The sequence below is a fragment of the Enoplosus armatus genome, chromosome 3, assembly GCF_043641665.1.
Source record: "Enoplosus armatus isolate fEnoArm2 chromosome 3, fEnoArm2.hap1, whole genome shotgun sequence".
Lineage (NCBI taxonomy): Eukaryota > Metazoa > Chordata > Actinopteri > Centrarchiformes > Enoplosidae > Enoplosus > Enoplosus armatus.
Window position 1 is genome coordinate 23,007,051 of NC_092182.1, and position 13,212 is coordinate 23,020,262.

General features: G+C 40.0%; 3 protein-coding genes across 3 annotated transcripts; all 3 read right to left on the reverse strand.

Moving 5' to 3' along the window:
- Nucleotides 1-2,384: 2,384 nt before the first annotated feature.
- LOC139282735 (transcription factor HES-5-like) lies at nucleotides 2,385-3,034 on the reverse strand. The gene is made up of 2 exons (XM_070902582.1): nucleotides 2,912-3,034; nucleotides 2,385-2,798 (listed from the first exon to the last, which is right to left on the reverse strand). The coding sequence occupies exons 1-2, from the start codon at nucleotides 3,032-3,034 to the stop codon at nucleotides 2,385-2,387; spliced, it is 537 nt and encodes a 178-aa protein (XP_070758683.1).
- Nucleotides 3,035-7,072: 4,038 nt separating this feature from the next.
- LOC139282455 (transcription factor HES-5-like) lies at nucleotides 7,073-7,722 on the reverse strand. The gene is made up of 2 exons (XM_070902176.1): nucleotides 7,600-7,722; nucleotides 7,073-7,486 (listed from the first exon to the last, which is right to left on the reverse strand). The coding sequence occupies exons 1-2, from the start codon at nucleotides 7,720-7,722 to the stop codon at nucleotides 7,073-7,075; spliced, it is 537 nt and encodes a 178-aa protein (XP_070758277.1).
- Nucleotides 7,723-11,506: 3,784 nt separating this feature from the next.
- LOC139282456 (transcription factor HES-2-like) lies at nucleotides 11,507-12,075 on the reverse strand. The gene is made up of 2 exons (XM_070902177.1): nucleotides 11,953-12,075; nucleotides 11,507-11,839 (listed from the first exon to the last, which is right to left on the reverse strand). The coding sequence occupies exons 1-2, from the start codon at nucleotides 12,073-12,075 to the stop codon at nucleotides 11,507-11,509; spliced, it is 456 nt and encodes a 151-aa protein (XP_070758278.1).
- Between the last annotated feature and the right edge of the window lie 1,137 nt (nucleotides 12,076-13,212).

Consider the following 13,212-nt stretch of genomic DNA (forward strand, 5'->3'; position numbering starts at 1 on the left):
CTGAGGTTAGGGAGTCAGGCCCCCTCCTCTAATAAGCTTCTAAAATAAAACAATGGGTACTTACGCAATATGTGGAACTTAGAATTGATTACTTGTTAAAAGATAAAACGTCATGTTTGCTTTTTGGTTCGGGGTCTGGACATCAGGACGGAACTTGTCATTATGACATTTTGGCCACTGATGTCAAAATTAAAATGACAGGAAATTCATACTGGATATCATCTCACGCGCCAAAATTGAGATACCTCTCAGACGATGTCACAGTTGGCAATTTACTGTAGGCTACTGTGCTTCTCCTGGGACCAGATAGTTTAGGTTATAAGTAAGACTGCACAACATAATATCTATTGAGCTGGTGTCGACCCAGCTTCCTTTGATGGAACGCCCCGGACTTCATCCGCACCTTCAGAGGTGAACAAGTTGAGTCGCTGACCATCTCCAGAGTTTCCCGCTCTGGCTTTGAGATGTAAATGGTCAGCGTGCAACAACCGGCCTTGGAACGCTGGCCTAGGACCCCTGCTGGACTCATTCCCTCTTCGTTACTGGTCATACCACATTCTAACGTCTATTCAAAGTAAAAGCAGTTATTGCAATAATATGTAATGCTGACTGCTGTCCAAAACGTTCATGGTTTGGTTTCTCAAATAGCCTCACAGTCCAAGACACCATCCATGATGTGTAACTGACAGAAACCTTTTCAAACATTGTCTCTCACTACATGAAAAGACAATGTTCCATAAAGTGGTAATGCTGATTTAGATCAGAGGAAAAGTTAGAACGACAGGCATTATTTAAAAGAAATTCCTGTTTTAAGAGCCACGCTCCCTTTTAATCTCCTCAGGGCAAAGGTCTGGATCTATTGTCCCACAGGGCTCTGTGAGTGAGTTTCCTCTGGTTTCCCACACTCTGTCCTTTCACTGCTTTCACTGGAGGAACAATAGAAGTGTGTCTTATTATCCATCCCACTAGATACAAAGTCTGACCTCTTGTAAGAGTGAAATGGGTAAATTAAAACTATTTACTTTGAAACACCTGAAACTGACAATTATGTCAAAATGATGCTTCAGCAAAATTGTCTTTGAAATGGAAAACATTCTCAATTAGTTTGATGACTTGACTTACTTCATATACACAGTGACTTAATGTTGATATTCCCTCTTCATCAAAAGTCTGAATTGACCCACATTACTATGCTTAGTTTTACACTAAACAGGTATGTTATGAATAAACAATTACTGTATGTGCTGAACTTTATCTTCATTTGTCAAACAAAGGGAGGGACGATAAAAGAGACCTCAATCGATAAAGTTAAAATGAAAATATTTGTAGAAAGTCTGTTTCATCATAATAAAGAGGGTAACCATGACACACAATGACAGGAGAACAGAACATTTTCAGCTGGAAGTGTTTGTTTATTCAACAAGGCACAATGAGCCACATGGAGTAAGAAAGCTCCATCTAGAGGTGATGATACATCACAACAACAACTTGAAGATTTCTACAAGACACACTGTACTCAGAGAGAGTAAAGGAACAGCTGTCTTTATAAAAGACAAACGATTTACAATATTTGAGGACACAGTTCTCACTGCCCTTTGAGATTGTTTCCCCAAATGGATTAAAACATTTGCACTCAGTGAAGAAAATATTAAAAACTGACCTTAGAACAGGTCACATCGTTCTTAATAACCACTAAATTCAATTGAATCTCAAAAGGTCAAAATTACATTGTCACTGGAAAACTGTGACAGTGTGACATTAAACAAACCTTTTACAGTAAAAAGATAAACATATTGATCTTAAAACAGATCATTTTTCAATCATCACATAAAGTGAGGGAAAGTCCATTCTGACAACGTGTCCATAAAAAGGACAATTAAGATTTCTGATCAAAATGATCATTACTAATCAAGAGGTAACAAATATCACCATTGCATTATATTTTACAAATACATGACGTGCAGTGAAGCATAAAAGTATCACATGAAGGAAACCTTTTAGAAAAAAAGGATAAACATTTGAATCTTACAACAGATCAGTTTTGAGTCATCACAGAGATTTAAGTGAAGTCCATTATGACAATATGTCCATAAAAAGGACAGTTAAAGTTTTTTGATCAAAATGATCAATAACAATAAAAAGATAACAACTGTTACCATATCATTATATACTACCAGTACATGAAGTACAGTGAGGTATAATAATAATTGCTGATGCAATCAGATGTGGTTCATGCAACATGCATGACAAGATTTTCTCTTTCTTAACTTGAAAGATATTGTTGCTGTCATTTCCTCAGGAAATGTCATCTTTCACAAAGAAAACACACAAAACACAGACTTCTGTTCAAACAGAACAAGTCCATGAAGTTTCATAGTAGGTGTCTACCACGGCCTCCAGGGGGCGCTGTTGGCTGGACTCTTCTCTTTGGTGATGCTGGTCTGGACTGTGGAGCTCAGAAGAGAGAAGTCAGCCTCTCTCAGGTTCTTATCAGAGGACTTGTTGAAGTGGTTCAGAAGTCTTGTCTGGGACTGTGTCTTCACCTGCTCCCTGGACAGGAAGTTGTCCACCTCTTGGACACACCTGGAGTAGCCCTGTTTGACAGCTGCTGAGTTCACTGCCGGATGCTGCTGCCGCAGTCGTCTCAGGACACAAACTGTCATCTCCAGGATGTCTGCTTTCTCCAGCTTGGAGTCTGGCTGCTGTTTGAGGAACTCTGGACCCAGGAGAGACTTGAGCTGCTCAATGCTGCTGTTGATTCGCTCTCTGCGTAACTTCTCCACCAGAGGCTTTCTGAGCTGCAGAGAGAAGAACAAAGTCATTAATAAACTTATTCTGGAGTAAAATGTTAGCATGAACAAAGTCAACCTCTCATTAAAGATATTTAAATCTTCTTGAACCTTCAGTTTACCTTGTGGGTCAGAGTCAGATGCTCCTGAGAATTGGTCATTGCTGCAGTGATTGTAGGTGCCATGTCTGGATCTCTGTGCTGTAGAGGTCTCTGTAGAGAGAATGTGATCTCTGCTGGCTTCATCCCTCCTATTTATAGTCCCACATCTCCATATGAATGTGTGGGTCTCGGTCTGGTTGGAGTTTCTCACAGTTTCAGCCAATCAGAGAGCTTGGTTAGACAATAAGGCATGTGGAGTAGTAGCATGTTGAATGCTGTTTTAGCCTCGGGGACAATGGTTAGATCTCAGGGGAACAGGTGGAGCACTGGGGGGGTGATGGAGACAGACTCACAGAGCTCTGTGTGAATCTGGGAAAGTGGTGACCCTGTAGAGAGAGCAGATCTGCTGCCTGATGCTGGGATCAATGACTTTGACTGAGCACACGCTCATCATCCCATCACACACGTGAGGAACATTCATCGTGTAATGTAAGAATTACATGTAGGATAAAAATAAAGATTAAAATAAGTTGATTTTTAGCACTTTCACAGAATCAAAACCTAAAATGAAGCAGGTGAAATCCCTTTTTTTAATTGAAAATTTAAATATTTTATTTTATTTTTTCTTCAAATGTGCCTCACCAAAATTGCACCATTTGCCAAAACAGTTATATGAGATGTCACAGAACAGTGTGATTCTCATTTGTGGCACTTTAAATAAACTCAAGACAATAATCTCACTGCTGTCCAGATGTTGCAGAGTCTTTTGACACGTGCCTTGTAGTCAGTGTGAGGAACAAGTCCAGCTCAGTTTCCCACACTGACTCTCTGTATGGTGTGGTCAATGAACCTCAAAGGGACTTCTGTGACAGATGCTGCCTGTGTGTTGTTATAGAAACAGAGTGTGACATCACCAACCATCTGGAGGGAAAGGACGCCATTGGCTGGATTTGACAGTTGATACAATTTGAAATTTTGGTGAAGAATCTTATCATCAAAATGATTTATCATCTGATGTTTTCAGTTTCCAGTCATTGTCATACATGTTGAACCTCTCCAGTCATAATCACACTTCATTACTGAGCATCAACTGGATCCAAATTTCAGTTCTACACATGAGGGTGGGAAGATGAGGCAGCTGTTTCCTGAAGTGTGCCAAATCCCTTTGGAGACTTACTTGGCTGCTGGTGGGATGGATGTCATTCACACTGGACTCTCTCTCTAGAGCTTTCCCACACTCCGTCCAGCAGCACACAGGTGAAGCACTGAGATTAGAGAGTGGCGCCCCCTCAAAATAGAATTACTTCACATTTTAGACACACAATTAACTTAGTTAATATTGTAAAATGAAAATGATAAAATGTCATGTTTGCTTACTGGTTCGGGGTCTGAACATCAGGCCGGAACTTCTAATTATGCCATCTTGTCCACTCAGGTCATAATTAATGTGACAGGAAGTTCATATTGGTTATCGCCTCACGCGCCAAATCGCCAAAATTGAGATAGCGTTAGCTAACTTGGGTCAAAAATGAATATTGGAAGATGGTCTTTAAAACCTCTTTTGACTCAAAGTTTACACGAGTAGTAGTGAGGCCAGGTAGTGCAGCACCTGAGGAAATATTAGGAGACGAGGCAAATGTAACAAGTGAAGAAATTAAGCAACGCAGCGAAGTAACAGGTTAACGGTTAGCTAACGGCTGACGTCTGTCCGGGACAGTCTGCCCGCCCAGCCCGTCCATCTCCCAAAGCCTGGACCTGTGGTTCTGTGTTGGGACTCCTACCACCACGGAGATGGCTTTTGGACAAACCAGAAAAAAGTGAATTTCAAACTTTACCCTGATAATTTACACAGATGGCAGAAGAACAGAGATCGGTTCGGAGCTCTAAACCGTTTCAACCGTTACCGGTGTTGGATCTAACGAAGATTTCGTCTCAACGCTGCTGAGCCCGGCAGGTGAGCTAATAGCTGGCCTTTGAGAGAAACCATGACCGCAGGTGTAGCTGATAGTGACTGAAAGGATATTATCCTGAGAGACCCTCGTTCCTTCAAGTTTCAGTGGTGAGTAACTGTTAGCTAAAATTGTACTTTGAACCACCAACGCTTGCCATATTAACAGTTGTTAATGTGTTGTTAATGCAGCAGACGAGAAGTGTCTAGTTTTGTAAGGTATGTTGGTGCTTGTTAAAGTTGTATAAGTTATTCAGTAATGTTTCTTCTGATTTGCTTTCGATGTCTTATTGCCTAACTTAGTGGTCAAATGTTTTTCTCTTTAACAGCCTCTTAGCAAATATGAACTGTGTGCAGTAGTTTTCTATTTCTGCTGTTTGCTGTTCAACATAAATAAAATCAACCAAATTCTTATGTTTAAAAGTGTTTAACAGGTTAACTTACATAGTGTAACTGAAATAAACATTTTAAACACAGTGCTAAAAACATTGTCTCTCACTAGATGACATGACAATATTCTAAAAAGTGGTACTGTTGATTCATATCAGAGGAACAGTTACAACCAACAACATTATTTATAAGAAGCTCCAATGTTAAGGGCCTGAGTCCCTTTTCATCTCTGTCTCCTCAGGGCAAAGGTCTGGATCTATTGTCCCACAGGGCTCTGTGAGTGAGTTTCCTCTGGTTTCCCACACTCTGTCCTTTCACTGCTTTTACTGGAGGAACAATAGAAGTGTGTCTTATTATCCATCCCACTAGATACAAAGGCTGACCTCTTTAAAGACAGAAATGGTTAACTTTAAACATTTTACATTGAAAAAAATGAAATTGACCATTATACTAAAGTAATTGTACAGCAAAGTCTGTTTGAAATGTACTTTTACTCATTTGATGTGATGACTTGACTAACTCAATATAAATAGAATGACATAACATTGGTTATTCCCCTTCATCAAAAATATTAATTCAACCACATTACTATGCTTAGTTTTACACTAAACACGTATGTTGTGGATAACAAGTTACTGTATGTGCTGAACTTTATCTTCATTTGTCAAACAAAGGGAGGGACAATAAAAGACCTCTATTAATTAAGTTAAAATGAAAAGAGGTGTAGAAAGTCTGTTTCATCATAATAAAGAGGGTAACCATGACACACAATGACAGGAGAACAGAACATTTTCAGCTGGAAGTGTTTGTTTATTCAACAAGACACAATGAGCCACATGGAGTAAGAAAGCTCCATCTAGAGATGATGATACATCACAACAACAACTTGTAGATTTCTACAAGACACACTGTACTCAGAGAGAGTAAAGGAACAGCTGTCTTTATAAAAGACAAACGATTTACAATATTTGAGGACATAGTTCTCACTGCCCTTTGAGATTGTTTCCCCAAATGGATTAAAACATTTGCACTCAGTGAAGAAAATATTAAAAACTGACCTTAGAACAGGTCACATCGTTCTTAATAACCACTAAATTCAATTGAATCTCAAAAGGTCAAAATTACATTGTCACTGGAAAACTGTGACAGTGTGACATTAAACAAACCTTTTACAGTAAAAAGATAAACATATTGATCTTAAAACTTTTTTTCAATCATCACATAAAGTGAGGAAAAGTCCATTCTGCCAGCATGTCCATAAAAAGGACAATTAAAATTTCCGATCAAAATGATCATTACTAATCAAGAGGTAACAAATATCACCATTGCATTATATTTTACAAATGCATGACGTGCAGTGAAGCATAAAAGTATCACATGAAGGAAACCTTTCAGAAAAAAAGGATAAACATTTGAATCTTACAACAGATCAGTTTTGAGTCATCACAGAGATTTAAGTGAAGTCCATTATGACAATATGTCCATAAAAAGGACAGTTAAAGTTTTTTGATCAAAATGATCAATAACAATAAAAAGATAACAACTGTTACCATATCATTATATACCACCAGTACATGAAGTACAGTGAGGTATAATAATAATTGCTGATGCAATCAGATGTGGTTCATGCAACATGCATGACAAGATGTTCTCTTTCTTAACTTGAAAGATATTGTTGCTGTCATTTCCTCAGGAAATGTCATCTTACACAAAGAAAACACAAAATACAGACTTCTGTTCAAACAGAAGAACAAGTCCATAAAGTTTCATAGAAGTCAGTCCAGTCATCTTTGACCAATGTGGTCATCTCAGTTTGTGTGGCAGTAACTCCAGTCTGTAGGTGTCTACCACGGCCTCCAGGGGGCGCTGTTGGCTGGACTCTTCTCTTTGGTGATGCTGGTCTGGACTGTGGAGCTCAGAAGAGAGAAGTCAGCCTCTCTCAGGTTCTTATCAGAGGACTTGTTGAAGTGGTTCAGAAGTCTTGTCTGGGACTGTGTCTTCACCTGCTCCCTGGACAGGAAGTTGTCCACCTCTTGGACACACCTGGAGTAGCCCTGTTTGACAGCTGCTGAGTTCATTGCCGGATGCTGCTGCCGCAGTCGTCTCAGGACAGAAATTGTCATCTCCAGGATGTCTGCTTTCTCCAGCTTGGAGTCTGGCTGCTGTTTGAGGAACTCTGGACCCAGGAGAGACTTGAGCTGCTCAATGCTGCTGTTGATTCGCTCTCTGCGTAACTTCTCCACCAGAGGCTTTCTGAGCTGCAGAGAGAAGAACAAAGTCATTAATAAACTTATTCTGGAGTAAAATGTTAGCATGAACAAAGTCAACCTCTCATTAACAATATTTAATTCTTCTTGAATCTTCGGTTTACCTTGTGGGTCAGAGTCAGATGCTCCTGAGAATTGGTCATTGCTGCAGTGATTGTAGGTGCCATGTCTGGATCTCTGTGCTGTAGAGGTCTCTGTAGAGAGAATGTGATCTCTGCTGGCTTCATCCCTCCTATTTATAGTCCCACATCTCCATATGAATGTGTGGGTCTCGGTCTGGTTGGAGTTTCTCACAGTTTCAGCCAATCAGAGAGCTTGGTGAGACAATAAGGCATGTGGAGTAGTAGCATGTTGAATGCTGTTTTAGCCTCGGGGACAATGGTTAGATCTCAGGGGAACAGGTGGAGCACTGGGGGGGGGTGATGGAGACAGACTCACAGAGCTCTGTGTGAATCTGGGAAAGTGGTGACCCTGTAGAGAGAGCAGATCTGCTGCCTGATGCTGGGATCAATGACTTTGACTGAGCACACGCTCATCATCCCATCACACACGTGAGGAACATTCATCGTGTAATGTAAGAATTACATGTAGGATAAAAATAAAGATTAAAATAAGTTGATTTTTAGCACTTTCACAGAATCAAAACCTAAAATGAAGCAGGTGAAATCCCTTTTTTTAATTGAAAATTTAAATATTTTATTTTATTTTTTCTTCAAATGTGCCTCACCAAAATTGCACCATTTACCAAAACAGTTATATGAGATGTCACAGAACAGTGTGATTCCCATTTGTGGCACTTTAAATAAACTCAAGACAATAATCTCACTGCTGTCCAGATGTTGCAGAGTCTTTTGACACGTGCCTTGTAGTCAGTGTGAGGAACAAGTCCAGCTCAGTTTCCCACACTGACACTCTGTATGGTGTGGTCAATGAACCACAAAGGGACTTCTGTGACAGATGCTGCCTGTGTGTTGTAAGAGAAACAGAGTGTGACATCACCAACCATCTGGAGGGAAAGGACGCCATTGGCTGGATTTGACAGTTGATACAATTTGAAATTTTGGTGAAGAATCTTATCATCAAAATGATTTATCATCTGATGTTTCCAGTTTCCAGTCATTGTCATACATGTTGAACCTCCAGTCATAATCACACTTCATTACTGAGCATCAACTGGATCCAAATTTCAGTTCTACACATGAGGGTGGGAAGATGAGGCAGCTGTTTCCTGAAGTGTGCCAAATCCCTTTGGAGACTTACTTGGCTGCTGGTGGGATGGATGTCATTCACACTGGACTCTCTCTCCAGAGCTTTCCCGCACTCCGTCCAGCAGCACACAGGTGAAGCACTGAGATTAGAGAGTGGCGCCCCCTCAAAATAGAATTACTTCACATTTTAGACACACAATTAACTTAGTTAATATTGTAAAATGAAAATGATAAAATGTCATGTTTGCTTACTGGTTCGGGGTCTGAACATCAGGCCGGAACTTCTAATTATGCCATCTTGTCCACTCAGGTCATAATTAATGTGACAGGAAGTTCATATTGGTTATCGCCTCACGCGCCAAATCGCCAAAATTGAGATAGCGTTAGCTAACTTGGGTCAAAAATGAATATTGGAAGATGGTCTTTAAAACATCTTTTGACTCAAAGTTTACACGAGTAGTAGTGAGGCCAGGTAGTGCAGCACCTGAGGAAATATTAGGAGACGAGGCAAATGTAACAAGTGAAGAAATTAAGCAACGCAGCGAAGTAACAGGTTAACGGTTAGCTAACGGCTGACGTCTGTCCGGGACAGTCTGCCCGCCCAGCCCGTCCATCTCCCAAAGCCTGGACCTGTGGTTCTGTGTTGGGACTCCTACCACCACGGAGATGGCTTTTGGACAAACCAGAAAAAAAGTGAATCTTAAACTTTACCCTGATAATTTACACAGATGGCAGAAGAACAGAGATCGGTTCGGAGCTCTAAACCGTTTCAACCGTTACCGGTGTTGGATCTAACGAAGATTTCGTCTCAACGCTGCTGAGCCCGGCAGGTGAGCTAATAGCTGGCCTTTGAGAGAAACCATGACCGCAGGTGTAGCTGATAGTGACTGAAAGGATATTATCCTGAGAGACCCTCGTTCCTTCAAGTTTCAGTGGTGAGTAACTGTTAGCTAAAACTGTACTTTGAACCACCAACGCTTGCCATATTAACAGTTGTTAATGTGTTGTTAATGCAGCAGACGAGTGGTGTCTAGTTTTGTAAGGTATGTTGGTGCTTGTTAAAGTTGTATAAGTTATTCAGTAATGTTTCTTCTGATTTGCTTTCGATGTCTTATTGCCTAACTTAGTGGTCAAATGTTTTTCTCTTTAACAGCCTCTTAGCAAATATGAACTGTGTGCAGTAGTTTTCTATTTCTGCTGTTTGCTGTTCAACATAAATAAAATCAACCAAATTCCTATGTTTAAAAGTGTTTAACAGGTTAGCTTACATAGTGTAACTGAAATAAACATTTTAAACACAGTGCTAAAAACATTGTCTCTCACTAGATGACATGACAATATTCTAAAAAGTGGTACTGCTGATTCATATCAGAGGAACAGTTACAACCAACAACATTATTTATAAGAAGCTCCAATGTTAAGGGCCTGAGTCCCTTTTCATCTCTGTCTCCTCAGGGCAAAGGTCTGGATCTATTGTCCCACAGGGCTCTGTGAGTGAGTTTCCTCTGGTTTCCCACACTCTGTCCTTTCACTGCTTTTACTGGAGGAACAATAGAAGTGTGTCTTATTATCCATCCCATTAGATACAAAGGCTGACCTCTTTAAAGACAGAAATGGTTAACTTTAAACATTTTACATTGAAAAAAATGAAATTGACCATTATACTAAAGTAATTGTTAAAATGAAAAGAGGTGTAGAAAGTCTGTTTCATCATAATAAAGAGGGTAACCATGACACACAATGACAGGAGAACAGAACATTTTCAGCTGGAAGTGTTTGTTTATTCAACAAGACACAATGAGCCACATGGAGTAAGAAAGCTCCATCTAGAGATGATGATACATCACACCAACAACTTGTAGATTTCTACAAGACACACTGTACTCAGAGAGAGTAAAGGAACAGCTGTCTTTATAAAAGACAAACAAATATTTGAGGACACAGTTCTCACTGCCCTTTGAGATTGTTTCCCCAAATGGATTAAAACATTTGCACTCAGTGAAGAAAATATTAAAAACTGACCTTAGAACAGGTCACATCGTTCTTAATAACCACTAAATTCAATTGAATCTCAAAAGGTCAAAATTACATTGTCACTGGAAAACTGTGACAGTGTGACATTAAACAAACCTTTTACAGTAAAAAGATAAACATATTGATCTTAAGACTTTTTTTCAATCATCACATAAAGTGAGGAAAAGTCCATTCTGCCAACATGTCCATAAAAAGGACAATTAAAATTTCCGATCAAAATGATCATTACTAATCAAGAGGTAACAAATATCACCATTGCATTATATTTTACAAATACATGACGTGCAGTGAAGCATAAAAGTATCACATGAAGGAAACCTTTCAGAAAAAAAGGATAGACATTTGAATCTTACAACAGATCAGTTTTGAGTCATCACAGTGATTTAAGTCCATTATGACAATATGTCCATAAAAAGGACAGTTAAAGTTTTTTGATCAAAATGATCAATAACAATCAAAAGATAACAAATGTTACCATATCATTATACACCACCAGTACATGAAGTACAGTGAGGTATAGTAATAATTGCTGATGCAATCAGATGTGGTTCATGCAACATGCATGACAAGATGTTCTCTTTCTTAACTTGAAAGATATTGTTGCTGTCATTTCCTCAGGAAATGTCATCTTACACAAAGAAAACACAAAATACAGACTTCTGTTCAAATAGAAGAACAAGTCCATAAAGTTTCATAGAAGTCAGTCCAGTCATCTTTGACCAATGTGGTCATCTCAGTTTGTCTGGCAGCACCTCCAGTCTGTAGGTGTCTACCACGGCCTCCAGGGGCTGCTGTTGGCTGGACTCTCCTCTTTGGTGATGCTGCTCTGGATTGTGGAGCTCAGAAGAGAGAAGTCAGCCTCTCTCAGGTTCTTATCAGAGGAAGACTGCAGCTTGTTGAAGTGGTTCAGAAGTCTTCTCTGCTGTTGATGCTGCTGTTGCAGCTCTGTCAGGACACAAACTGTCATCTCCAGGATGTCTGCTTTCTCCAGCTTGGAGTCTGGCTGCTGTTTGAGGAACTCTGGACCCAGGAGAGACTTGAGCTGCTCAATGCTGCTGTTGATTCGCTCTCTGCGTAACTTCTCCACCAGAGGCTTTCTGAGCTGCAGAGAGAAGAACAAAGTCATGAATAAACTTATTCTGGAGTAAAATGTTAGCATGAACAAAGTCAACCTCTCATTAACGATATTTAAATCTTCTTGAACCTTCAGTTTACCTTGTGGGTCAGAGTCAGATGCTCCTGAGAATTGGTCATTGCTGCAGTGATTGTAGGTGCCATGTCTGGATCTCTGTGCTGTAGAGGTCTCTGTAGAGAGAATGTGATCTCTGCCGGCTTCATCCCTCCTATTTATAGTCCCACATCTCCATATGAATGTGTGGGTCTCGGTCTGGTTGGAGTTTCTCACAGTCTCAGCCAATCAGAGAGCTTGGTGGAAAAGAAATGATGCCACACGTTGAATGCTGTTTTAGCCTGGGGGACAATGGTTAGATCTCAGGGGAACAGGTGGAGGACTGTGGGGGTGATGGAGACAGACTCACAGAGCTCTGTGTGAATCTGGGAAAGTGGTGACCCTGTAGAGAGAGCAGATCTGCTGCCTGATGCTGGGATCAATGACTTTGACTGAGCACACGCTCATCATCTCATCACACATGTGTGAGACTAAAACAAACTTCATAAGTTACATGTAAATAAATTAAGTAATCAGTGGAAATATATTTTTTGTCTAAATTATTTCATTGTGTCATAATCTAAAATCTAGCAAGTTCCATTCGTGTTGTTCATCCTCCATTTCGTCACGATACTTAAAATTTACATTTAATACGATTTGACTTCTCTCAATTTTTGAAATAGAACGAATATTCTGTCTTTTAAGAAGTCAGTGCTGTCAGGTATTTAACTTTAACACTTAAGGAGTGTGATGCTCAAGTTGTTTTTAAAATGTATTGCAATAAAACTTTGGAACAACAATCATGCTGCTGTCCAGATGTAGCACAGTCCTCTGACTTGTGCCTCGTAGTCAGTGTGGGTAGAAAGTTGGTCTCAGTTTCCCACGCTGACTCCCTGAATGCTGTGGTCAATGAACAAAAGGACTTTGAATGGAGCTTTTGTGACTGATACTGGACGTGTGCTGTTAAAGAAACAGAGCCTGACATCACCAACCATCTGGAGGGAAAGAACGCCATTGGCTGGTTCTGACAGTTTGTAAAGTTTGACTTCATGATGACATTTATATCATCATGGTTCAGTTATATTTTTGTGCAAATGTTTTAGTCAACTTCCGATCACTGTTGTACATTTTGACCATCTAATCATAATATTGCCTTTGTATCAGCAGCGTGATCAAAAGTTGAGCTCTATAGATGAGGGTGGGAGGTTGAAGCAGCTGTTTCCTGAAGTGTGCCAAATCCCTTTGGAGAATAGTCGGCTGCTGGTGGGGTTGAGGATGCTAATCATGCTAAACTGTGCTCTCCAGAG

What these genes read in the sequence shown, in the direction of transcription:
- LOC139282456 (XM_070902177.1), bottom strand. Translation starts at nt 12,075, where the DNA reads ATGAAGCCGGCAGAGATCACATTCTCTCTACAGAGACCTCTACAGCAC. An exon ending in ATCTGACTCTGACCCACAAG is followed by an intron (nt 11,840 to 11,952) that starts GTAAACTGAAGG and finishes TTCTCTCTGCAG; the next exon opens with CTCAGAAAGCCTCTGGTGGA.
- LOC139282735 (XM_070902582.1), bottom strand. Translation starts at nt 3,034, where the DNA reads ATGAAGCCAGCAGAGATCACATTCTCTCTACAGAGACCTCTACAGCAC. An exon ending in ATCTGACTCTGACCCACAAG is followed by an intron (nt 2,799 to 2,911) that starts GTAAACTGAAGG and finishes TTCTCTCTGCAG; the next exon opens with CTCAGAAAGCCTCTGGTGGA.
- LOC139282455 (XM_070902176.1), bottom strand. Translation starts at nt 7,722, where the DNA reads ATGAAGCCAGCAGAGATCACATTCTCTCTACAGAGACCTCTACAGCAC. An exon ending in ATCTGACTCTGACCCACAAG is followed by an intron (nt 7,487 to 7,599) that starts GTAAACCGAAGA and finishes TTCTCTCTGCAG; the next exon opens with CTCAGAAAGCCTCTGGTGGA.